Source organism: Panicum hallii, chromosome 5 (assembly GCF_002211085.1).
Source record: "Panicum hallii strain FIL2 chromosome 5, PHallii_v3.1, whole genome shotgun sequence".
NCBI lineage: Eukaryota > Viridiplantae > Streptophyta > Magnoliopsida > Poales > Poaceae > Panicum > Panicum hallii.
Genome location: NC_038046.1, coordinates 59,453,492 through 59,477,738, shown reverse-complemented (window position 1 = coordinate 59,477,738; position 24,247 = coordinate 59,453,492). Strand labels below are relative to the sequence as shown.

At 44.7% G+C, this 24,247-nt stretch overlaps 3 protein-coding genes across 10 annotated transcripts; 2 read left to right on the top strand and 1 right to left on the bottom strand.

The window, feature by feature from the left end:
- Positions 1 to 9,083: 9,083 nt before the first annotated feature.
- Positions 9,084 to 10,627, top strand: LOC112893922 (receptor-like serine/threonine-protein kinase At1g78530). Its single transcript, XM_025961453.1, has one exon. The coding sequence runs from the start codon at positions 9,216 to 9,218 to the stop codon at positions 10,320 to 10,322; it is 1,107 nt and encodes a 368-aa protein (XP_025817238.1). The 5' UTR covers positions 9,084 to 9,215; the 3' UTR covers positions 10,323 to 10,627.
- Positions 10,628 to 10,815: 188 nt separating this feature from the next.
- On the bottom strand, positions 10,816 to 13,431 carry LOC112893921 (WRKY transcription factor 6-like). 3 transcript variants are annotated; one of them, XM_025961449.1, is made up of 4 exons: positions 13,004 to 13,431; positions 12,399 to 12,875; positions 12,213 to 12,326; positions 10,816 to 11,824 (listed from the first exon to the last, which is right to left on the bottom strand). In XM_025961449.1, exons 1-4 carry the CDS (start codon positions 13,262 to 13,264, stop codon positions 11,162 to 11,164), a joined length of 1,515 nt encoding a protein of 504 aa, XP_025817234.1. In that variant the 5' UTR covers positions 13,265 to 13,431; the 3' UTR covers positions 10,816 to 11,161. The 3 variants fall into 3 exon arrangements, with proteins under 3 accessions (XP_025817234.1, XP_025817236.1, XP_025817237.1); XM_025961451.1 differs by having other exon boundaries at positions 12,408 to 12,875; positions 13,004 to 13,423; XM_025961452.1 differs by having other exon boundaries at positions 13,019 to 13,423.
- Positions 13,432 to 17,733: 4,302 nt separating this feature from the next.
- On the top strand, positions 17,734 to 24,095 carry LOC112893758. Of its 6 annotated transcripts, none has more exons than XM_025961231.1 (18): positions 17,734 to 17,905; positions 18,013 to 18,122; positions 18,484 to 18,661; positions 18,758 to 18,820; positions 18,916 to 19,018; positions 19,266 to 19,370; positions 19,451 to 19,524; positions 19,603 to 19,732; positions 19,915 to 19,987; positions 20,445 to 20,636; positions 20,901 to 21,021; positions 21,107 to 21,331; positions 21,408 to 21,574; positions 21,750 to 21,865; positions 22,034 to 22,138; positions 22,235 to 22,296; positions 22,887 to 22,960; positions 23,854 to 24,095. In XM_025961231.1, the coding sequence occupies exons 2-13, from the start codon at positions 18,049 to 18,051 to the stop codon at positions 21,486 to 21,488; spliced, it is 1,419 nt and encodes a 472-aa protein (XP_025817016.1). In that variant the 5' UTR covers positions 17,734 to 17,905; positions 18,013 to 18,048; the 3' UTR covers positions 21,489 to 21,574; positions 21,750 to 21,865; positions 22,034 to 22,138; positions 22,235 to 22,296; positions 22,887 to 22,960; positions 23,854 to 24,095. The 6 variants fall into 6 exon arrangements, with proteins under 6 accessions (XP_025817016.1, XP_025817013.1, XP_025817015.1 ...); XM_025961228.1 differs by having other exon boundaries at positions 21,952 to 22,138; XM_025961230.1 differs by having other exon boundaries at positions 21,695 to 21,865.
- The last annotated feature ends 152 nt before the right edge of the window (positions 24,096 to 24,247 follow it).

Sequence of the window (24,247 nt, the reverse complement as noted above, 5' to 3'; positions counted from 1 at the left end):
CGGTTGTAGGGTGCGAGTCACGTGCATCATCAACTCGTGAGGGTCTGCATCATACTTCATGCATTACATACATGCATACATTGCAAGTATCATCATCCTTGCATCATAATGAATGCATCATTTGGTCAACATCATGGTGATTACATTGTGTCATCTGCATCATCTCGGTCGTGCATGGGATCCCTCATCCTCATGTTGCACCATCAATGCAATCATACATCTCAATAGTGCATCACATTCATGGTTATATATCGAGCATTGCACTCGGAGTAGAGCATTTTGTCATTATTCTTTGATTGCATCGGCCTAAATAGGCATGTTTTGCAATAACATCATCTAAAATTATTCAGGTAGCAAACTCTGAGCAAGAATATCTCAAACATCACTTTGTCAATCCCTTATACTATCCTTACTTGTTATCCATGAGTTTTGTGATGAATGTCACCGACATCTGTCGTCCTCATGTACAATCTCTTATCTTGTCAAACTCACCTATGTACAATCTCTTCATACTCTCGTTATACTCATCTCGCCATGCTCTCGTCATCAACTTCAATCTTCTCTAGTGCGATTGCTACTTGCCATTTTTTTAATGGGTAATTTGCTTCTCTTCCCTTCAGAGCCTTACGACCGAATCTCGGGACGAGATTCTTTTTAGGGGGGAAGGCTGTGACAGTTCATGTATCTGTAAGCTAGGCTTATAATTTGATAGTGTAAAGTGTACGCTTGTTAGTATAAAACTTTTGTGTGTTTGTGTGAAACTGTTGAAAATTTAAAATACAAGTAAAAAGGGTATTTTTGTAATTACAGAAAAAACATAGGGTTGTTTTTTGTATTTGGATTAGGGTAATTTCAAAATAAGTGAAAGTGGTTTTGTAAACATGTTTTCCTTGTTTTAACCCTTGTAAAAAAAATATATTTATTTATCCAAAAGTTTCATTGGGAATGTGTATGTTGAAGTGTGTAAAAATTTTGGGTAAAGTGGTAAAAACAAGGATATTTATGTAATTTTATAAAAGTATAAGTCCTTTTACGCAAATATTTGAGTTACAAAAGTAATTTTCAAAAGTTACTAGGGGCCAAATTATAAGAATGCAAGTAATCATGACAGCCCTGAAAACTTGCACCTAGGCCCAAGTTGTGTGTGAAATATGTAATAAGGACAAATCTTTGTAAAGTTTAAAGTTTATTCCAAGTTTCAAAATAAAGTTGTATACTTTGAGTTTTTGAATTCAAACCCTAAAGAAAAGTTGTAGAGCTTGAAAAGTTTTACAACTTTTATTTTGAACATTTTTCCTTCTGAGCTCTAATTTAAAAGTTATCGCTGGTTTACAGACAGGTCCCTGGAGTTTTGGAAAATCGCATTTTGGTCCAGTCGTCCCCAACCCTCCTTCTTCCTCCTCTGGCTGTTACTGCTGCTCCTCTGTTTTACTGTGCCGGCGCCGCAATTCTTGAAATTCAGGCCGCGGCAGTACGTCCCCCCCTGCCCTCTCACTCGTGCGCCGCCCCTAGCCCTGCCCGCCGCTTTAGCCTGCCTCCGTGGCCCCCTTCCTGCTCGGCCACGCGTGCACGCCGACTGCCTGAGCGCCGCCAGCCCTGCCTCTTCACGCCACCGTGGTCTCCCGGCCCTGTGCCCTCTCTTATCTTCTCCTCCCTATAAGTAACTGCCCTGAGGTCTCCTGATGCTAATCCCCCACTCCATTGCGCCTCTCCCTCGCCGGAGCGCTGCTCCCAGCACCACCACACCGCCGCCCCTACTGCTCACGCCGGCGACCCCCTTCCCGGCCTCCCCGAGCCCGGCTAAGCCCTCAAACGAGTATGTCTCGGTGTCCTCTCACTCCCCACCCCCTTCCCCTTGCCATCCAAGCTCTCCCTTCGCCGGATTTGGCCCTAGACCGAGCTTGCCCCGGCCGGCAATGGCAGAGGGACCAATCTGCGAAAAGTCAGTTCTTTCCGAGGGCCTGTATGAGAGTTTTTAATCCTTTCTCCCTTTCAATGTACTGAACTTTGGAAATTCCTAGAAAATCGTAGAAAATTCAAAAAAATATGAAACCAGTTGCATGTGAATCTTCATTTCAAATTCTATCACTTTTGTTTTATGACCATGCTGTGAAAATGGATGGTTTGTACTGTATTTAGAATAGAAGTGAATGAGTGCTCGTTATTTCATGTGAGTGATATTTTCGGCTTGTAAATTCAGTAGAAAATTGTAGGAAAATCCAAAAATTGCAAAACCAGTTTTGTTTGAAACTAGATTTTGAACTCTACAACTTCTATTAAGTAACTTTGGTATGAAACAAAATATTTTTGAATCTATATTGAATCTAAGACATGGAAATGTAATATCCAATCCGTAATTCCAACTTTTACCCTATAGGTTAACTTTGTGATCATGATTTTTGATATACAAATTTCTATAGATGACATATAAAGTGATATAAAATCTTCAAATCTAAATTCATGATATAATTTCTTTTAAGATAACCATTTCAAACCATTCTGAGCAAAAATTTGTTAAGTATACCTTTTGAACTTTAATCAATTAGATCTCTTAATCATGAATTATGAAGTAATCTATTTTTTTAAAATATTCAAAATCTTATAACATTCTTTACTCAAAAAGTTAAAATTCAAATTTAAATCTGAATTTAACTCCAATTTATGTTTTAATATTTATCTTGGATTAGTTTAATTTATTTATAATACAATTAACTAAATCTTTTCAGTGAAGTTTATCTAATTAGATCTTTTAATCAAAATCTTTTAAATACACAATAAGCTGTGTTTAAGTTTTCGAAACTTTATAACTCTAATTACTTAGGGTTCACATTCAAATTTGAATTTAATTTAAACTTGAATACTTAATTTCTATTTTCAATTAAATTAATGCTTTAGTCATGGGATAATACTTATGATGCAAGGCTTAGATTCCTTTTTATGCCATGAGTGCTTGAATGTTAACCTTTTGGATTGTAGCTAATCTTTGAAGTATAACTTGTGTCCTTCTTGTTTAGCCTTGTGTAAAAATTTTCAAGTCTTTTCCTGCTCTTTAGCTATGGAATTTAAGTGTCTTGTGTTGTAGTTGATGAAATGTTTATTTGTAGATTTTAATCTTGCTAGGACCTTTTCTGTAAAATCAGCACACCCCGGCCTTTATCGATCACATACCTTTAGGATACACTTATCGACTACACACCTATCGGCTAGGTACTCTGTCGGATTAAAATGTAAATCGGCTATGTGTGAACCTTTGTTAAACAGCCGATTTATCTGAGTTTTCACACTAGATCTTAGGATTCTTGCTTTCGGCTAATCCAAGCTGATTTTAGTTGTTTTCCATATAGGTCAATTGTGTCCGATCAAATCTTAATTTTCTCATCTTTACCGGCACACTTCTACCTGCCGATTTGTCGGCTAAGAAGTCAGTCACGTACAACCCATCAACTATACACCTATCGACCACATTCTCGTTAGACTAGTTTCGCACTTGTGGTCTCACCAACCTAGTATAATATTAGTGTTCTGTTACACCTAATTCTTGAAATAGGTCTAACTTAGCTAACCCTATCGGCTGTACGGCACTCAATTGTTGTGTTGACGTAATCCAGCCGATGCAACCACACCCAGTTACTTAGGATAATACTTAAGCACATCTCAGTTAAGACACGCCTCCGTTAGACATGACCAAAGCACATCCATCGGCTAAACCTGATGCATCCTCATCAGTTAAAGCCAAGACCTTTACACCAACCAATTAGATAACCGAACATGCTACCCAATGAAGTTAGAATAAATGTTTAGGGTAATCCACCTTGTTGCTTAACATAACTAGTTACTTTGGTTGATACCCGATAAATGACTGCCCAGTACAGGGTAGTTAGGTTGTTTGTCGAAATGTAATGTTCTTTTATTTGAATTGCAACTTTATCGTGAATTGAAATGAAAATGTATGCATCCATTGAACTCCATCTTGCATATCATGTAGACTCGATCTCTCCCGCCGACAGAAATTACCAGTTAATCCCGGAACCAGAAGAAGGTTGTTCTGAAGACCTCAAGAACTTCGTCCGGGAATTCTTTGAAGGCCCGAACCAAAGTTCGGACGTTATTAACTTGACTAACCCCAGCCCCGCCAGTAAAGGCAAGCCCCGGACATAACCCACTATTTTAATTATACTGCAACCTATATCTATTTATGTATTCTATGCATTAAGTTCTTAGGAATTGCTTGAAACCCTAGTTGCATTCTCCTAGGAACCAATGTGATGGATACTAGTACTTGAGTCCGACTAGCTGCTATGCTAATAGGGCCGGTAGAAGTCGGGTGATTTCCTGTCACTCGCGCGATATAGGAGTTGTAATGATTACATTCCTGTTATCACTATAAGGATGCCGGACGGGAGTTATGTGAGGTATCATGGTTGAGGTGATACCCCGTCTGTGTTGTTAAATTGGATAAGGCCGCGGGGTGTGTTAGCGGTGGTTAAGCATTTGAAAGTACTAACCACATGCCGTGAAATATGGTAAGCGGTAAGCCTAGTAGCCAATCGGCCCGAGAAGTGGACATACCTCCCACCACTCGATTTGCTTCTTTTGGTTACTCATGTTCGACTGAGGAAATACGTGTTGCAAGGGCAACCAGGAATACGGGTTTTGTAGTCGCGCTACAGACGTATGTCCTGCACACATTGGGTGTGCGTATGTTCCTGCAGTCGCTTGTGGTGGCTCTGATCCACGAGTCGGAATGAAAGGCAAACGGTTGCTTCGGAACGACCCTGTGGTGTTCCAAGCGTGTGAGTTAGGTTTACCTTGCAAGGTTAAATTCGATTCGGATCGTCCGCCTCTCACGATGTTTGAGACTACTTAATCCCTTTATCACACAGAGTAAGAAGAGCAACTATATGATAAGTAATACTGATGGATGAGATAAAGAGCTTTACCTTGCTTGCTTAGTTATAAGTGCTTATCTAGAATGGATAATCACATAGAACTTGAAAGCTAAAAGTTGAAAATAAGGATCTACTCTTAGTTGCTTTTCAGCTGAAACTAAACCCAGAACTTTTACAGGCCTTCATAAGTCTAGTTATGGGCTAAAGTATACCCAATTCCGGGTAAGCCTTGCTGAGTATTAGTATACTCAGCCTTGCTAGCTTTATGTTTTTCAGGTAAAGCCTTTGAAGACCCTACTCTTTCCTTGTCATGGCCCTGTGCTTTTCCAGAAGATTGGTCCGAGGAATGGGATCCGTCCCCGACCAATACTGATGATCTCGAGTGATGTCGTGTCTGGGCTTAGCATGACATCCGTCTTATCGACGAGTTGTAATCATCGTGTATGTTTTTCCGCTGCTAAAGATCATAGCTTAAACAGTTGTATTGTTTTCTCTAAGTTTGAAACTTTGTACTACTTTTATAAACTCTTGTAATGTAATTCCCTGTTATGTAAAATGTGATGGTGATTGTATCTCTGGACTCACCTTCGTGTGAGGTAACCTTATTTGATCCTGTGTATCGGTGGTTTATCGGGACGTTACCCGACAGGCCAAGGGATTATACCGTTTGAAGCACGTTGGAGCCCTCGGAAGTGGACTCGCGTACTTGAGCCGGTATAATTCAGGTTGGTTCTGCCACAGAGAAGATGCGGGAGCGGTTCCCATGGCGCCAAGATAGTAATCTGAGGCGCCCAAACGACAGCCGCAACGACAAAAGCCAGCGGGACTTTTCGGTTCCACCCCGGAAACGAAAGCCAGATGATGTCATCGCGGCTATCGATCGTTCTTCGTGGGGCAAGAAGTCGACGACGCAGGAGGAGTTTGAGAAGCTCCTGCAGAAGAAGTGCCCGTGGCACCCAGGTGCCAATCATGCCGCCATAGACTGCTATCACCTTCGGAGGACGTTCAGCAACTCCGGTGGTGGCAAGAAAAACAAGAAGCCTACGGACAAAGAACCCGAGGATGACGATCAAGAGGATCACGGACGCAACCCGAAGTTTCAAGACGCCTCGAAGGTCGTCAATGTCATCTTCGGGGGAGATGAGGATTTTGGTTCCAGGCGGGACCAGAAGTTGCTTCTCCGGGAGATTTTGTCCATTGAGCCGGCGGTACCACGACCACTCCGTTGGTCGGAGGTCCCCATCTCGTTCTCTCGTGACGACCAGTGGACGAGCTTTTCGAAGCTCGGTAAGTTCCCCTTGGTCCTGGATCCTGTGGTGGCGGCGGTCAAGCTCACCAAGGTCCTCATCGATGGCGGAAGCGGGCTCAATCTCATTTTCGTCATCACTCTGAAGAAAATGGGCCTGGACTTTAAGGACATGCTGGTTCCCAGCAAGTCTCTCTTTTGCGGCATCGTCCCAGGTAACGCGGCACACCCGCTTGGTACGGTGGTCCTTCCAGTCACCTTCGGCACGCGGGAGAACTATCGTACTGAGTTCATCAAATTCGAAGTGGCTAACTTCGAATCTTCTTACCATGGCATATTGGGTCGTCCGGAACTCGCCAAGTTCATGGCAGTGCCGCATTACGTCTATCTACTTCTTAAGATGCCAGGACTCAGTGGAGTACTCACCCTCCGCGGTCGATGGCTGCGCCTCTTTCTTCTTTCCTTCGATCTCTGACTTCTTGGGCGCCATCTCCGATTCGCTGGCCACGAGATGCTCGGGGGTTGCAGGGAGAGGGGCGGGGAAGTCGGAGCGGGAGGATCTCTTTGGGGGATGGCGGCGGCGCTTGGTCCCGATTGGGGATTTTGGCGGTTCTTGGCAAAATGCAGATTGAAAGCACAGTCTTTTCTCACTGTTGTCGCAGGGTTAAATAACCAGCGGGGTGGGGAAAAGTTACTGTTCCGAAGTTCAAGGGTCGTCTTTTGGGAATATTCCAAAGTTGAGAGGTCATTTGGTGGACTGTTTGGATTAAATATTCGATTACTCATTTTTTCAGGGCTAATTAGCCCGGAAAAAGGGGGATTTCTGGATTCATGATCTAATGTCCACCATTTGTATCATCACTCTGGCACTTTCTTAAGTTGTCATTTTTTAGCCTGCACGCCACGGTTTTCGGATCCTTATCTCCAAAATTGTGGGATTTGGATTCAAGGCTCGGGGGCTGCGGGATACGTGGCATCGACTACTTATTTTTCAAATTTCTTTGAAGAATAAGGAGGATCACAGACTAATAGGACCCTCAGCCTGATTCTCCGATTCAACCTAAGGCTCGGGGGCTACTCCATATGGAGTGCGATTTTTAAATCGCACACCATAACAAAAATTCGGGGCATGAGCACCTCATAGCTTCGATGCAGCCAAGCAAGTACTCGAAGAAGGACTTCAAGATGAAGCTTCAGAAGAAGTCGAAGACTACTTCGAAAGTACTCGATAAGCCTGCAGTACTCAGCTACGAAGAGCTCGGGGGCTTGTCAGACCCGGGGCCACGGGACTGGGTACATAACGTAGTTTAAGGGGGATTAAGGGATAAAGTCCGTCTTATCTCTTATTTACCTCGTTTATCTCTTATCTATCCCGTTTAAATAGGAGATAGAGCTAACCGATACAGAGGGAATCTACTCGAGATATGTTCTGGTACGATTCCTCAGCTGGTGTTGGTTAGTATCTTTGTAACCCTAGCCTCTCGGATATATAAGGGAGGTCAGAGACCCCCCTCTAAAAGGCAGAAGATCATTAGGTCATTCTACATCAAAGGCAATACAAACCACCGTACAGGACGTAGTGTGTTATGCATCTTGCGGCCCGAACCTGTCTAAGCTTTGTATTCCTTGTACCTTCGAGTTCCTGGTCTCGGCGTCTCCTCACCCAAAACTTACCACCTTGGGTATGTCCCTCGGTGGGCAGCCGGTTAAACACCGACAATTTTAACTTTTAATTGATATTGACATAATTGGATAATTTATATACAAATTTAGGGTGTTATTTGTATTATTTTTATAATGGCATAGATGGTAATTTACACGAAGATTAGGGGTTACTTTAGATTTTTTTATAATGGTAGAGGTGGGTAATTTAGATACATATTTGGGGAGTTACTTTAGTTTATTTTTATAATGGCAGAGGTGGATAATTTATTAGGAAAGATAATAGATCCAATGAGTATTATGATTAGAGTTGTCGGATTGATGGCCAGATATTTCTGATTTCTATGAGAATTTCTAGAATTTCTCTATTTATTTAGAGTGCCCATCTAGAATTCTAGGTGTCTTCACGTGGAGGCTTCAAAAGAAGTCTCCAATTAGTAATAGTAAGATTCTTCATCAGTAGAATACATCATCATTTTGACTCTTTATCTGTGATTTGTTAGCCCGGTACATTAGTGCAAAATCATTATAAGAAAAATATATATGTAAAATCCTTTGGTTGATCTTAACCCAAAAAAGTTGGGATATAATTTCTGGTGGCATATAAAAATTCAATGCTTTGAATCATGCAGGGACTGGTGATATAATTTCTGGTGGAATATAAAAACTAAGCTGGCCTCCTATAGCAGGCTGACAGTAGTGAGGTGGCCATGCATCTCTATCATCATCTGAGATAGATAACATCATCGCCGCTAGCTCGATCGATGTTATTTTCAACCATCAGCCGCGCGCTCTGTTCCGTTCGTTGGCAAGCCACGCAACGACGATTAGACAACAGGCTGGGCCCCACCTCATCGCGGGCACTGCCTACCTTCTTGTTCGATCTCTTGACCGATGATGAGAACGCACGGCTGCCGACATCCTGCACACTGCTGCAAACAGCTACTACCTTTACCTACCTTGCTTGTTGGTCCTGTTACTACTTACTACGGTTAGTTGACCAGCACACAGCATGCCGCTGATAGATCATCGACTTGTTTGTTAATCAGCAGCAGCTAGTAGTAGTCGTTCTTTTTAGAAAAAAAAGATCAGCAGCGAGCAGCTAGTTAAACCAGTAATAAGTATGTACTTATTACGACGTGTACGTGTTTAATCGATAGTAGCTAGAGATAGAGATGACGACGATGACGATGACAGATAGATTGCATTGATGGGTGTGGCGTGGCGGTGCCAACCATTCACATGATCCGAGCAGCCCCATTGATTGAACACTGCACCCTTTTTCTTTCTTTCTTTCTTTCTTTCTTTCCTGGTGGCTCGATCGCTCCATTTCCTTTGCCTGCTCAGCACTCGATCGACTCATTCACTTATTAGTACAATCCAGCAGATCGACCACTAGACGAAGGACACGAAACAATATGGCTCGTCCTAGCAGCAGCTTAGTGGCTCTGTACGTGACCATCTGCTCCCTTTTCTTCATCGCCTCCAAGATGCTCATCTCCTTCCTGCTCTACAAGAAGTGGGCGCGCAAGAAGCGGATCATCGACAACAGCCTCGCCGGCGGCAAGATGGTCATCTTCCGCTCCGCCGGCGGCAAGACGCTGCAGTCGCTGAGCCCCAAGTCGTTCCTGGGCATGCTCATGGGCCTCTCCAGCAAGGACGTCATCGGCGCCGGCGGCTACGGCACCGTCTACCGCCTCCGGCTCGGCCTCGGCGGTGACAATAATAAGGCTGCCGCGGCCTTCGCCGTGAAGAGGCTCAACCGGGGCAGCGCCGAGATGGACCGCGGCTTCGAGCGCGAGCTGGACACCATGGGCGACATCAAGCACCGCAACATCGTCCCGCTCTGCGGCTACTACGCGGCGCCACACTTCAACCTGCTCATCTACGAGCTCATGCCCAACGGCAGCCTGGACGCCCTGCTGCACGAGCACGACCACCAGCACCAGGCTAGGTTATTGGACTGGCCGGCTCGCTACCGGATCGCCCTGGGCGTGGCTCGCGGCCTCTCCTACCTCCACCACGACTGCATCCCGCACGTCATCCACCGCGACATCAAGTCGAGCAACATCCTCCTGGACCACGACATGGAGGCGCGCCTCTCCGACTTCGGCCTCGCCACGCTGATGAGGCCCAACGCCAGCCACGTCACCACCGTGGTGGCCGGCACCTTCGGCTACCTGGCGCCCGAGTACTTCGACACCGGCAGGGCCACCACCAAGGGCGACGTCTACAGCTACGGCGTCGTGCTGCTGGAGCTGCTCACGGGGAAGAGGCCCACGGACGAGTCGTTCCTGGAGAAGGGCACCAGGCTGGTCACCTGGGTGAAGGAGACCATGGAGGAGAAGCGGGAGGAGCACGCCATCGACGAGGCTCTGCTGCATCAGGGCGGAGTATTATTGCTGCCCGCCGACGAGGTCAAGCTGATCTTTGCCGTGGCGGACAAGTGCCTCGACTCAGATCCGGGGAAGAGGCCAACCATGGCGCAGGTGGTCAAGATGCTCGAGCAAGGGAAGCCGCACTAGCTAGCTAGCTAGCTTAATTAGCTACTACGGAGTAGTATATATCATCAGAAGATGAATCATCTGATAGCAGCGCAGCTTATTAATTAGATCATATCTCTGCTGACTGCTCGAGTATCTATCTGTAGGATGTAGATGATCGAGCAGATGGATGTACTACTGTCTATAGTACTACTATCTAGCAAGAGTGAGCTAGGCATCATGTGTGTAGTAGTACATGCTTACCCCTTTATTACTGGGCTGGGCCTTGATAATTGCATGGGCCGTTTTGTTTCTCAAACAAAAAAGGACTAACTGGGCCGTTTGCAGACTGAGACGCCTTGCTTGTCGAGCTCTGAATAGTGGATGGGCATCACCACTCAGGTCTTCCGGTACATATACATATACATACATAACATGTGCAGACTCTGGCAGATGGACCATCTGTGTCTATCTGATCATGCATCATGCTTGTTTGGAGACGCCAATGCATGCAACCACGAGCACAAGGACAATATTAAAGGGAATTGAAAATTATTCTGTCTCCAGATAGCTAGATTAATCCTGTTATTATTACATACAGTGCAAGGAGTAGGAATTGTATTAATTGTATGAAGTATGTCTACATCTATATATATCTCAACACCTAGCTAGCTAGCTGCATGCCTTGGCAGCATATATGCAGAAACTAACTAACTAACCAACCAAACCCTAGAATATAATTAATCAGCAAGAAATTAAACACGACGTAATTATTAACGAATGAATACAACTTTTGCTGCTGCAATAATGCAAATAAAATCATTTGAGCTGCTGCTAATTAATAATCTGATGATATACTATATGCATAGATATAAATATGTTCACTGGGTTTCGCTGTTGGTGTTGTTGCTGGTCGCCGTGTTGTTGCTGCTGCTCGTGACATTGTTGTTGTTGGCGTTGGCGCCCTGCTGTAGCCCGTGCTGCTGCTGCTGCTGATGGCCGCCGCTTCCTCCTATGATGGAACTGATGGCCGCCGCCAGCGCCACCGTGAAGTTGGGGTCCGCTGTGATGGCGGCCGCCGCGGCGCTGACGGTGTCGGCCAGCCCGATCCGGATAGGCGGGGGTGGCCCTGCTGATGGCGGTGTACTACCAGTACCATCTGACGAGGACATGTGCAGGCCGGAGAACTTGGTGGACTGGTTGTAGAGCGGCGCCTGCGGCAGGTGGAACTGCGGCGTCATCGGCGCGAGCGGGCGTGCGGCGCTGGGCGGGCCGTGGGTGAGGTCGAGCGTGACGGTGGGGAACGGCGCCGAAGCGGAGATGGTGGCCATGCTGGAGGAGCAGGGCAGCACGGCGCGCGCCAGGAAGCTGTTGCCGGAGGTCATCGGCGTGCCGTCCGCGCTGGGCATGGATCCTGAGAGCAGCATGGAGGCCGCGGCGGAGGTGGTGGAGGCCATGGCCATGGCGGCGGGCGGCAGGGGATGGTTGTGCGTGCCCTCGTAGGTTGTGATGAGGATGGAGCGGTCCTCGGCGCAGCGCTGAACCTGCAGTCAGCAGTCTTGTTAATCGTTGGTCAAACGCATATTATTCAAGGCCTTTATTTGCCTTCCGGTCGCGATCCGTAGCTCAGCTTAGAGCAAGTATATAGAATTACGGCAGGATGTAAACAGATTAAATGCTGAGGTGGAGAAGAGAGAAGAGAAGAAACGGATTGTAAGTACAGCCAGCTTCGATATAAGAAAAAAAAATTGTAAGGAATATAAATGGGCCGTGTATTGATGGTAAAATACTAACCATTATATAACTGGATCCATACTTTTATATATATATATATTTATATATGTGTGCGTAAATATGAGCTAGCTAGCTGCAGTATTTGACCAGATCGAGTGACCAGCAAGGAAGGAAGGAGACTGGTTGACTGGGTCGCACCTGCTTCCGCACGGGGCATGCGTTGGCCATGGTGCAGCGGTAGTAGGCTCGCGGGCAGGGGTTGCCCTTGGCCATCTTCTGCCCGTACTTGCGCCACTGGCAACCATCGGCGATCTGCAACGACGACTATTGATGATCCATTCCTATCGGAGCAAGATCATATCGATCAACGATAGATGAGATTACAATGCTTACGATTGGAGCTTCGGAGAGCGCGCGCACCGAGACGCGAGCCTTCCTCATGCTGGCCTCCTGCTGCTGCCGCCTCTCCGCCGGCAGCCACCTCGCCGTGGACGACGGTCCCCCCGCGGCGTCCGGGCTGTCGCTGCGCTCTGCCGCCTGCAGATCCTTGTTGTTGCCGGTGGACGACGACCGCCGCGGGCTGCCCACCACCTCCGTCGACGAGTTGGACGGCTCCTCGGGAGCCGGGTCCAGGCCGAGGAACTGTCGCGGCGGCGGCGGCGGAGGGATCGGGTGCTGCGCCTGCGGCTGCATGAGCGCCAGCAGATGCATCTGGAGCGCCTGGTAGCTGGTGGTGACCTGCGCGAGCATCCCCCGCAGGCGCTGGTTCTCCTCGTTCATGCGGCCAAGCTCCGCCTGCAAGGCCGGCAGCTGCTGCATCTTGTGCTCGTCGTCGTCGTCTCGGGTCGCCGCGGGAAGGAGCTGCTTGGCGCACATACACGCATGCATGCATCTTAGTTATACTATACTATAGGCGGTAGGTACTAATTAGTAATTGGGACAAGCTAATAAGGCAAGGAACGAAGAAGAAGGAGATCGATCGACTTAACAATTGATTGACGTACGTTAATGGTGAGGTCCGCCTTCTTCTTGATGGCGAGGCCCCCCGGCGGCGGGTCGGGCGTCTTCTTGGCGCCCTCCTTCTGCTTGTCGTCGGAGAAGAAATCCACCTCGACCGACGACCTCCGCCCCCTGCCGCCTGCTGATGGGTGGTCCGCAGACATCGTCCCCCTGTGATGGAACGGCGGCAGGTTGAGGAAGGCGAGCGGGCGCGGCGACGAGTCGAGAGCTAGCAGGTGGCCCTTGTCCATGCAACGATAGATATGATCGATGGAGTATTTGCCTAGCTATTTGCTAGCAGCAGCTTAAGGATTGGAGGAGGAAGAAAACGACGACGACGAAGAGAGAAGAGGAGAAAGGCGGAAAGCAGGAAGTCTCTGACCGCTGGCACGGGACGCGTATAAAAAAGAAAGGACAGCCACGAAATTAAAGCTAGGCCGGCGGCGACTGGATCGTCGTATTGATCGGATGGGGCGACATGACATCAGGAGCTGCGTCAGCACGGCGTGGGAACGTGGCGCGCCCTCACTGGCGCCTGCTGCTGCTGCCGCCCCTGCACGGCGACCGAGAGAAGATCGAGGAGAGAGACGACGACTCCGACGATCAGTCCGGCCGTCGCTTAACTATTTTTCTCCGTCTCCGGCGGAGCGGATCGGATCGGATCGCCTCCACACTAGAAAGGAATAAAGAAGAAGATGAGAAAGCAAAGCCAAATTAAAGAGAGAGAGGTCGTCAGTCCAACCATTTTCAACATGCTGGCGCGTTCGCGTGTAACCATTGCGACGACTAGATCGGGGTACTAGTAGCTAGATAGAGCGGCTAGCTAGAAAATTGATCGACGCAACGCAACGCAAAATGAAAATGCGCCCCCTAGTTAACCCATCGAAAGCGACGCTGTACCGGATCTCTATCGACTCGATCACACGTACTCTTGCTGACATACAGACACACAGATAGATAGAGGGATTCAGATGGATAGATGGATAGAGAGATAGATATAGAATGTTTTTAGATCCATCTAACTAAACTTTAGTTCCTATTTTAGTCCCTTTTTAGTTCCTAGGGAGCCAAATACATGAACTAAAAGAGAGACTAAAGAAGGCTTTAGAGATGGTAAAGGATTTTAATTTTTTGCCCAAATAATCTACAGGATCGGGCTCTAATCTTGTATAATTTTAAGCTAAAATTATATAAGAAGCAAGTTGGATTACCATCCCTAATCCCAACCCATGGTATCCATAGATGGTGTCTATAATAGAATGCCACACAAGTAAGACATCTCCTTTAGAATCTACACTCTACAACCTATGGATTTTTAGAGACAAGAAAATGAGTGTGGGTGGTGAGGAGGAGGTGCGGCGGATGGTATAAATATATGACAGAGAAGAGAGAGTAGTATGGTTATTTTTCTTCTCTTAGGGCCTGTTCGTTTCCCACCCTCTAAACTTTAGACCCATCACATCAAAGAGAATCTTGCTATTTAGAAGTATTAAATAAAATCTGTTTATAAAATTTTTTGCACAGCTGTGTGCTAATTCGCGAGATAAATTTAATGAGCCTAATTAATCCATAATTTGCCACAGTGATGCTACAGTAATTATTCGCTAATCATGGACTAATATACCTCATTAGATTCGTCTCGCGAATTAGCACTAGGGTTCTGCAATTAGTTTTGTAATTAGACTTTATTTAATACTTCTAAATGACAAGATTCTCTTTTATAGGACCCCTCTAAATTTTAGGTACCCGGAAACGAACACACCCTTAGCTCCACAATAGCTAGCTAAGTCGCTAGCTTGTTGGGACAACCTTAGTAATAAATTTATTCTCTTCTCTCTCGACCTATCATATATTCTCCATCTATCATAAAAATATTACCTTCTCCTAGTGCAAACTTAATAGTGTCTAGTGTATCGGATTTCGTGTTGAAATCGCGTCTTGCAGTTTCTTCCCATCTCTCTTTTATTATAGTGCCACATAAGCTGGAAGAGTTCATGTTGAAACCACGTCTTGCAGTTTCCAGTACATGGAAGTTCTATATAGCAATATAATTAATGGTATGGACAGCATCCTACATGGAGGGTTGGGAATACCCTTAGTTCATTAGTCCCAAGGGCACCAAAAGAGGACCAACCCTCTAGCTAAAGACTGCATTAATAGCCTTTAGTCCCTCCATCCAAATAAGGTACTAAACTTCCAAATAGGATCTTGGATCCATGTTTATTATTTCATCTAGTAAGCTAGCTTAGCTGCCTCCGTCCATGCATCCATCTCAAAATTGTCAATGGGCGGCGAGCGCAAAGACCCCACCAGGCCAGTTCCACGAAGCTCCCCCTGTTGTTGACAGGGCGGGGCGGGGCGGGGCGGGGCCACACCGGCTAGCTTACCCCACGTGGAGACTAGGTCAACGCCGGCGCTTGACTCGCTCGGCCCGGCCATGCCCCCATGGGTGGGAACGGTCCCAGATGCCCACGCCCACCATGCATGGGTTATTTTTTCTTTTTCTTTACTTGTTTGATATGTTCAGCCGCTGGGTTTGGTTTTGAACAAGAGACACACCACACCATGGGCATGCAGCCTGCATCACCGATTGCTCGCTGTAGCTTAGCTAAAAGCTAGCTGCTGTGTACTACCTTTTGCCTTTTAGTACGTCTACATGCGAAACTCGTGTTACACGGCTAGGCTACGGCTACCTTCTCAAAAAGTCACAATTAGCTAGAACCATTAATAAGCTATAAGGGGAAATTCAATATAATTCTATGGAAACGTACCGATCTTTGATTTTTATACTATATATGCATTTCGATCCCTTCCGATCCATATGCAACGCAAATATAATTAATGAGAGTGTGGTAACCGGAGAAGAAGGTTTTTTTCGAACGGACGGCAATATCAAATTTATTTAATCTTTAATTTTATTTTTATCTTTACCTATTTCTAAAGAGCGAACCTTTCTACGGTACTTTATCTGTCGTTACATGGGCTCATATCACACTGCCCGCACGACAGCTTCTTGGGTTTCTAAAAATAATGAATCTGCCATGAAGCTCCTTGTATGTGTTCGAATTTGCCACCAATCCGTATCCTCTTCTCACATTTCTTTTCGAGAAATGAAAATGTGTCCTGCTCGGAGTTGCATGTGTACGCTGCATTATTGATCGTATATATTCAGATATGAGATTCGAACAAACAGCTACCCGTGTCCATAAGCCATGCCGCCGCGCAAATACCGCCGGATATGCGCATCGCTGCCGGGAGCGTCGCTAAATTCGGAGCTTCCATCGCATCTCCTGCTCGAGATCGCTGCGCGCACCGATGTGGCCACCATCTTCCGGTGCCCCACCACATGCAAGCTGCCGTAGCACGAGATCCTCAGCTCGGGCTTCCTTCCGGTGCGCCACCACATGCAAGCTGCCCCCGCACGAGATCCTCAGCTCGGGCTTCGTCCGATGCGCCTCCAAGGGCGTGGCACCGTCGTGCCCTCTAGTTTCTTAGCATCCTCGGCCAGACCACCTCCGTCGTGCATCTGGAAACTTTGATTTCCACCTAAAATTTTAGTTTGATCTAACATGTGTCACTGGCGGGTGGACCGAAGCGTATATAACGAGAATCAAACAATAATACTACGTTGTATTCTAAATGGACTCGAATACCATGTAATCTAAACGGATTCGAACATAATAATAACATAAAAATATAACAAATCTGTGTTGAAAAAAGCCTATAGAAAAACTAAGCCGCGATCCGTACAAGGTTTTTAACCGTAGCAAACACGAGTATATTTGCTAGTAGAAGAAAAGCAAACAACGAGAACTTACAGAAAAAGGTACACAAGGATGAAATAAAAAATCCAAAGCAGGGCAAAGAAGAAGAATGACCAAGATAGATAGATAGATAGATCTATTGCAGACCCTGAAAAAAAACAAAACAGCACACAAACAGACGAAGATGGATCGATCGATCTTGCATCGTCATCACCAGGGGGTGTTGCATCAATTGCAGACCGGCGCGGCTACGTATTTAACGACGCATAGTTGCTGCGCGCGGTACCCCAAGAAAATGATCGATTTCACTATATATATATATAGTATATAATATTTTATTTGGTTCGATTAAGTCAAGGTGTAGTACTACTAGTAGTATAATCAGTTAATTAAGCAACTGTTTGGTTTTCGGGATTAAATTTTAGTCCCATCACATCGGATGTTGGACACCAATTAGAAGTATTAAATATAGTCTAATTATAAAATCAATTGCATAAATGAAGATTAATTCGCGAGACGAATTCATTAAGGCTAAGTAGTCCATGATTTCATAATATTGTGTTACAGTAAACATGTGCTAATGATAAATTAATTAGGCTTAATAGATTCATCTCGTGAATTAGCACCAACTTATACAACTAGTTTTATAATTAGTTCATATTTAATATCTCCCTGGTCTAAAAATTAGCCCCCGATCCAGGGACCCCCTCCTAAGGTCATCAGGTCAGAGCTGGGTCAGAGGTGAGTAGTTAGTTGCCCACGTTAGTTGTAGGGTTTTGAAAAAAAATGGAAGCATCGTCACTCAGTCGATCGATCCCGGCCCCCTGATTGGTGGATCTGGTCTTCATGTGGTCGGTCACTCTAGCTAATTTGCACGGCGCTCCCATCCGCCGTTCCGTCTGCATCCACCCGGCCCGACCACCTGTAGCCGACCGGCTGATTCCACTTCCACATCTCATGAACTGAAGAGCCAGCGGCGGCCGTTCATTTCATCTGCTCACCTTCTCTCTCTAGGGTTCCTCTCTCTCCTCCGCCAGGGGGCATCTGCTCCAATCCTCCACCTCCGGCGCGCACATCTCGACTCTTGGAGGACATTTTTGGGGGGCTTGAAGCGCAGATCAGACCTAGGTGAGTATTCCCTCCTTACGCTGCATCCACTTCTCCCCTCCCAGTCGATTGATTTTTGGTTTTTTCGGGGTCTGCTCACCCTCTCTCTCTCTCTCTCCTCCGCGCAGGGGGCATCTGCTCCAACCCCCCACCTCGAGAGAGAGATGGTGATGGACGAGCCCCTCGACTTCGAGGAGGAGGAGGATCCCCTCTTCCCCGCCCCGCGCCCCACCAAGAGGTACAGATCCGCCGCCTCCCCTCCCGATTGGAGGATTCATTCGTTTAGTGGGGGCTTGTGGATGCTCCGCGTTGCTGGGGTTGGGCCAATCCGCTGGTTGCTGCGATTTAGGGTTTTAATGGAATGGGAGCTGCGAAATGACATTGTCCTTTGATTCCGGCAGCCCTTAATCCAATCCAACATATACCAGTAATATGTAATCATTTAATGGACTTGGGACATTGTCGCGAGAAACGTAGAACCCTTGTGGCCTGCAAGGCAATAGAAAAGTTTGCACTCAATGTCTCAAGTCCTCTTAAGTGCTTAGGTACTATACCCCTTCAGTGATTTACCAAGCTTACCGATGTCCTTTTACTTTCAGAAAGAAGGTTATCGGCTTGGATGATCTTTTACTGGATTACTTTGGAACTGGTAAGGATTTGCGCAAAGTTAAGGCTGCCAAGACTAAACATGGCCCCATGGGACATGATTCAGATGAGGAGGACAAGAAGGGTAGGGAGGACGAGATTTGCAAAATATTTGAGGATTGTGAGGAAAAAGTAATTGTCTGACCACATCCTCTTTCTCAATTTTGAGTACTACCAATCCCCGCCTCCACTTTATTTTTTTGCGTAATGTGATGTTTGAGTTTGCAGGCCAAAGGGTTGGATGCTAGAGACGATGTAACCCCATGGGGTCAACAAATTTTTGGCTGCCAGGTCAAACGACCCTACCTTTATTCTGTTTGTTTGTTCTAGGACTTGACCTCCAGATTGTTTCCTTTTTATTTCTGACCACTAAATTATCCTTGCAGAAGGCCTCCTCGAACCTTAGCGATATGGGAGTTGAAAATTGTAAACTTTTGCTATCGTTCTGTGCGAGTGAGCATCTAGGTTTCGATCTAGAGATCCAACAAGGTTTGTTCTGTTCCCAGTATGTGTTGTTCTGAATTTTAACTAAAGTCTGTTATACATTTATAGTGTTTGAATTGGCTGAACTTTTTTGTTCCTGACTCCGCCAGTATAGTTATATGGTTTGGCATTCTTTCACGTATCTGCAACTTCAGCATTTACGTCTGTCTTCGTCTCTATCCATTTCCTGTTCCAGGTTTTGGCTTTGTTACCTGCAGTTAATTTCAGCATCTTCCTCATATTATTTTTGTAGGAGAGGGGTTTCTTGAAGGCATGCTGATGGATGGATGGCTTTTGAAGTTGGTTCACATTGGTGGTTCTGTTGAAGACTCTATTGCATCGTGGACGCTAACCAAGTGTAAGAATTTGTTTCTGAACTCTGTTTAGATCGATGATTTGTTGTCTTACTATACTGTATCTTATGCCACTACCTGTCAGTGTTGTATTCATCCAATAAGAAGTTACAAGTTTCTGCAACTGACTTTTGGGATAGTATTCTTTCCCTAGATGAGGTAATATAATCATAAAGCATGTTCTCTTTTTACTCTACCATTGAACCTTCTGTAATTAGTTTTTTTTACTGATTGCAGGATGATAAACTGCTGGTCAACCTTGGGTATTTTCCAAGCTATTCTGTTCTAAAATGTGCTATGCTTAGCTATGGGTATCTTTTTGAGAATCCTGGCACTAAAGCTTCAACCTCTGAAAGTGCCACTGCAGGTTGGTTCCATACAATTTTTTTCTTTCTTTCCTAGTTAGCTGTCACTTATATGCAATGCACTCCATTTTTGGAATTGCCACCCTCAGGATGGCGACAATTCTGAAAATATTCAGATCATTTGGTAAATACTGGGTAGTAGCTTTCATATTTCAAATTAAAACTCATGATTATTCATTACCAGATAGCTCTGATGCTGGTCCACCTCATAACATCATTGTATGGTTAAGAGTTGTATCTGCTTGCTGCAAAATCAGGTACAATCTTTAACACACTGGATATTGTTATTATGTATTTCTGCTTGCTGTTCCCTTATAAAACTTAAACTGGTAGACACCAATCAACATAAGATGATTGTCTTTAATTATTTGCTCGTGAAATTCAAAACATACTCTCTTTTGTGCTTTGTGTTGCCATGTTCTGTCTTCAATAGAATGCCCAGTTCAGTACTTGTATTGGTAAAAGATGTTTTTGTCTGACATTATGATGCTATATTAATATTTGCCTGGAACGGAGTCCCAGTTGTACCAATCTAGTGCACATTTCAAGTTTCATTCTTTATTCCAAATTGGCAACGTGTCTCTGCAATAGTAATCTCCATTTCTTTGTTAATTTGATCCTTAAGAAATATGATAAATGCAATGATGTTGCCAAAGGTTTGAATTTGCTTACCTAGTTAATTCTGCTTTATTATTCCATTTGTTTAATGTACAGAAAAGTGTGTTCCATCTTCTCAGCTTCTGAGGCAGAAGAACTCCTTGTTATTGTCATTTCCCTCTTTTTGGACCGTGGGCTTGAAGGGCTCCTGATTATTTTGGGAGACTGCCTTAATTCACTTGTATTATACTTTGATACAAGTGAGTGGGAAAGTAGCTGTGTGATGGTGGCTGAATCAATCGCCAAGAGGTAATATATATATTTTTTTGTGCAGATGTGTGGTTGTCTGTTATAAATTATATTCATTTGCACAACCCAGGAAGTGTGGAGTAATTAAAGTATGCATGAAAGATTGACTAGGAGTTATCTGCAACTTATACCTCAATATGGGCCTGTAGTTAGGACTTAAGCTTCCGTGTTACATTTAGGGCATGCTAAAGTCGCATACAGAGTAAAGGTTTTCTCTTTAGGATTTATTTTATGCCTATTTAAGTGAATTTCATAACATGGCAGGGTCAGTATGGACCTTAATTGTTTAAGGATAGTCGACTGCATTACTGGAACCAATAAGCGCAGTAAATTCCTGAGGAGTCAGCTGGCGCTTCAGCTGCTGAAGTTTAACTTTGGCCTCAAGGTAAGCATGAGAGTGCTAAAAATGCATGTGCTGCCTTGTGCCCTTTTGGTTTTGTGCAATGACTGTTTGCCGTCCATGCTTATAGGTGGGGAATGTTGAAAAGATTTTGAAGCTAGTGACATCCATCAATGTGAAGGAGAAAGAATGTGACTTTTTCAGGCTTTATGTGTATCTAGTATTGATGGACAACTTACTTTTCTCAAGTGATGCATTCAGAGATAAGACTAAGATCGTTGATACTTGGCGTAATTATCTGCGCAACTGTTCCACGCAGATTGCATGCACAAACTGGGGATTCTATGCTCCAAAGGTAAAGAAATTTGATTGGCTTGAGTTGTTGACGCGCCGTTTCCTCTGCTTGGGCTCAAGCATGTTGTCTTATGCAGGTCAGAAACAAGGCTTCGTATCTTCTGCAAGGTGCAATATTTAAAAAAACTGGTGGCGATGGTAACGTTTCTGCTCGGTGATTGAGAGGCGCAGTATCTATTGCAGCGCTATTCCGGTGGCATAGACTGGGCAACAGTGAAATGCTCATAGACGGTTTTTGTATTAGGTAGGTTTTTGTATAGTATAGGCTTTGCCCTATTATGGGAGGTAGACTTGATGCTTCAGCACAATGTCGTTTTATTGCCAGCTACCCATTACGTATGCTGAGCTTGCAGTGGTTGTTTAGGTTTATGGCAGCTAGGTTTGACTATGTTGTGGCTTATGCCATGGCACATTGGCAGCAGCAAAAATAGAGCAAGACGGCCGCAATCAGCGCCGAGCAGACACCTGACCTGATGATGGTGATGCAATCAGTGAGATCTAGTTAGCTGCGGAGGAATGGATGCACATGATAAATGTGAGAAATTGTTTGTCCAAGAGTTTTTGTTTCTGCGCTTTGAATTGGCTTGATTTTGGACGCTTATTTTCCTGGTTTTTTGGTAGAGGGAGAACACAAACTTCAACCTCTCAGCCTACTCCCAGCAGTCGATTTTGATTTTTGATTTTTGCGTTTTGTTTGGTGGAGCTCATTGGCGAGCGCATCTGGAATCCGGGACGACTGGAAGCGCAAATCATCAGCAACTCGCGGCTCTCCGTGATCTGGTGTGGCGGAAGCTTAGGTCAGAATCAGGTGAGCGATTCCCCATCCTCCTAGAGCCTCCCACCCTCTCGACTGTGACTGGATTTTTGACAGGGGTTTTCCTATCTGTGATGTTGGGTTTTTCAGTGTTTGAAATGAAGTTTTGCTAACAGGGGGAAGACTAACATCCAACAGAAAAAGCGCACAAGGTGAGTCAACTTGATGCTTCCCCCCCTCCCCAAAAAAAAGCAACATGTGCTATGTCATTTTCTTGATATATTTTAGGCTGACAATAGCCTGATGATCATATATCAGGTTGAATGAATAGGCTGGTGGTTGTTTACTTAGGTTGTGTCTTTGACTCATTGTGTATTAGCTTTTTCTGATTTAACAAAACAACTCATGTTATCATTTGTTTGTTCATCAGATGCATCTTCATAAGTACATGTCTAGTTATTCTAGTTATTTTCATAAATATATCTAGTTATTTTGAACATTTCTATCTATTAGCCTTTTCTATTTAGATAGTTTATTCTAAACATATCCATATATACACGCATAGCAATCCTGAATAAAATATGCTTACTTTTCTGAGCATAATTGGTTAAACGCATATACTTCTGCTATGAAAAAAAATTATTATTAGAACTAGAGTTGGTAGAGAGAGCTGAGTTTGTGTGTTTCATTTCTCACTCTCTACAAATCCTACACCCCCTTTAGCATGGTGGCCTCCTTGATGTGCATGACTTAGCCATCGGCTCCCCCACCATCACTAACTTCTTCATTTGGTAATGTGCAGCTTTTTTTCCAAACACATGCCAATTACAATGCCAAGAGCACAGAAGAACAAGTCTCTGTGATATCTCCGATGCAGTATATTTTTTCTCTCCCTTTTTCCCCTGCAGTACTATTATGTGGTTCTTAGTTAAGCAATAATTCTTTTTAGCAGAGGCAAATTTATGCATGTCATCAGGCAATTTTTCATTGAACATTTAATTTTCATTACCCCAAGTCATGTTCAGGTTCAGAATCCTCCACCTCATAATTTGCTGTCATCAGATTCAGCAGTTGACTTGCCTTTGTTTTCTTGCTTTCCTCCAATGCCCTTCATTTGTTACAAACAAACAAAATTTTCTGTTGTTCCCTTGTTAAACCTGAGAAGTGTAAAGTTCCATTCAAAACTCAATCCATTTTGTATACGAGTTGTAGAACTCCTGCACCTTCTTGCTTAGTGCAAAATAATTGCCGGCACTGGAGGTGTTGACCAAATCTCTTCCACGCTTGCTACATCTTAGGTGTCATCAGCAACTGTCTGCACATCCTAGGTGTTTTCAGCTAGATTGTTGCTAACATCGGCTAAATTGTTGCCAACAAAAACTACGTCATCGGAAGTCTTGATTTGGAACATGCTCGATTTCATGTACCGTTCCCTCTCCAACTACTGCCTGAGTACAATAAAGTGGATTTGCATCTGACACATCTAGAAAATCATAATCAAATTCTGGTGGGAGCTCGTTTAAATCCATTTTTTATCTTCTATATCCCTCCTGCACAACCATTCAGCATGTAACAAATCTGATTAGACAACAACAGCACTAGTGCATTTTTTACATGCATCGAAAGCAACTAAATATGAATCATTACCCAATAATGTACTGTTAAACAGGCAGATCAGTTATTTTCGTTTAGACATTTTCTGCATGTCAACGTTTTCTAGTTTGTTCAGCATCAATCTAATCAAGCATTTTTTATCCCCATTCAATCAGGCTCTGCAATAGTGGATTCGAATCAGGTTCTACATCAGTGGATTCTACAACAACACATTTGTCCATATTGTTACGCACGCGGTTTAATTTCGGTGTTGTAGCAACTTTTTTGTAATTCAAGATTTGTTGTTTTCACATCTGGAGGGAATGTGTTTTTTCCGCGGATCTATCTTGTTGCTAAAACCTAGAAACAAATTTGCAGATGATGGCCGTGTAAAGAGAATTTTTCAATCTGTGTGTCACGCACTTTATCTGTTGCATTTTCGTTTTTTTTCTTCGCTGATGTGGCCGTTGACGAAAAAACAACCCGGTTTTGTGGGTCCGTAGGGTTGAAATGCGGGGGAAAAGGAGGTGTAGGTGGGGTTACCGAAACGTTCCAAAAAAGGATGGGCCA

Bases quoted from the DNA above. Each gene is read 5' to 3' on its own strand.
- LOC112893922 (XM_025961453.1), top strand. From the start codon at position 9,216: ATGGCTCGTCCTAGCAGCAGCTTAGTGGCTCTGTACGTGACCATCTGC.
- LOC112893921 (XM_025961449.1), bottom strand. From the start codon at position 13,264: ATGGACAAGGGCCACCTGCTAGCTCTCGACTCGTCGCCGCGCCCGCTC. The intron at 12,327-12,398 runs GTAATCTCATCT...TCGTCGTTGCAG, and splicing joins AAGCTCCAATCGTAAGCATT to ATCGCCGATGGTTGCCAGTG. The intron at 11,825-12,212 runs GTGCGACCCAGT...TGCTGACTGCAG, and splicing joins CATGCCCCGTGCGGAAGCAG to GTTCAGCGCTGCGCCGAGGA.
- LOC112893758 (XM_025961226.1), top strand. From the start codon at position 18,049: ATGGTGATGGACGAGCCCCTCGACTTCGAGGAGGAGGAGGATCCCCTC. The intron at 19,988-20,444 runs GTACAATCTTTA...TTTAATGTACAG, and splicing joins TCTGCTTGCTGCAAAATCAG to AAAAGTGTGTTCCATCTTCT. The intron at 21,332-21,407 runs GTAAAGAAATTT...TGTCTTATGCAG, and splicing joins GGGGATTCTATGCTCCAAAG to GTCAGAAACAAGGCTTCGTA.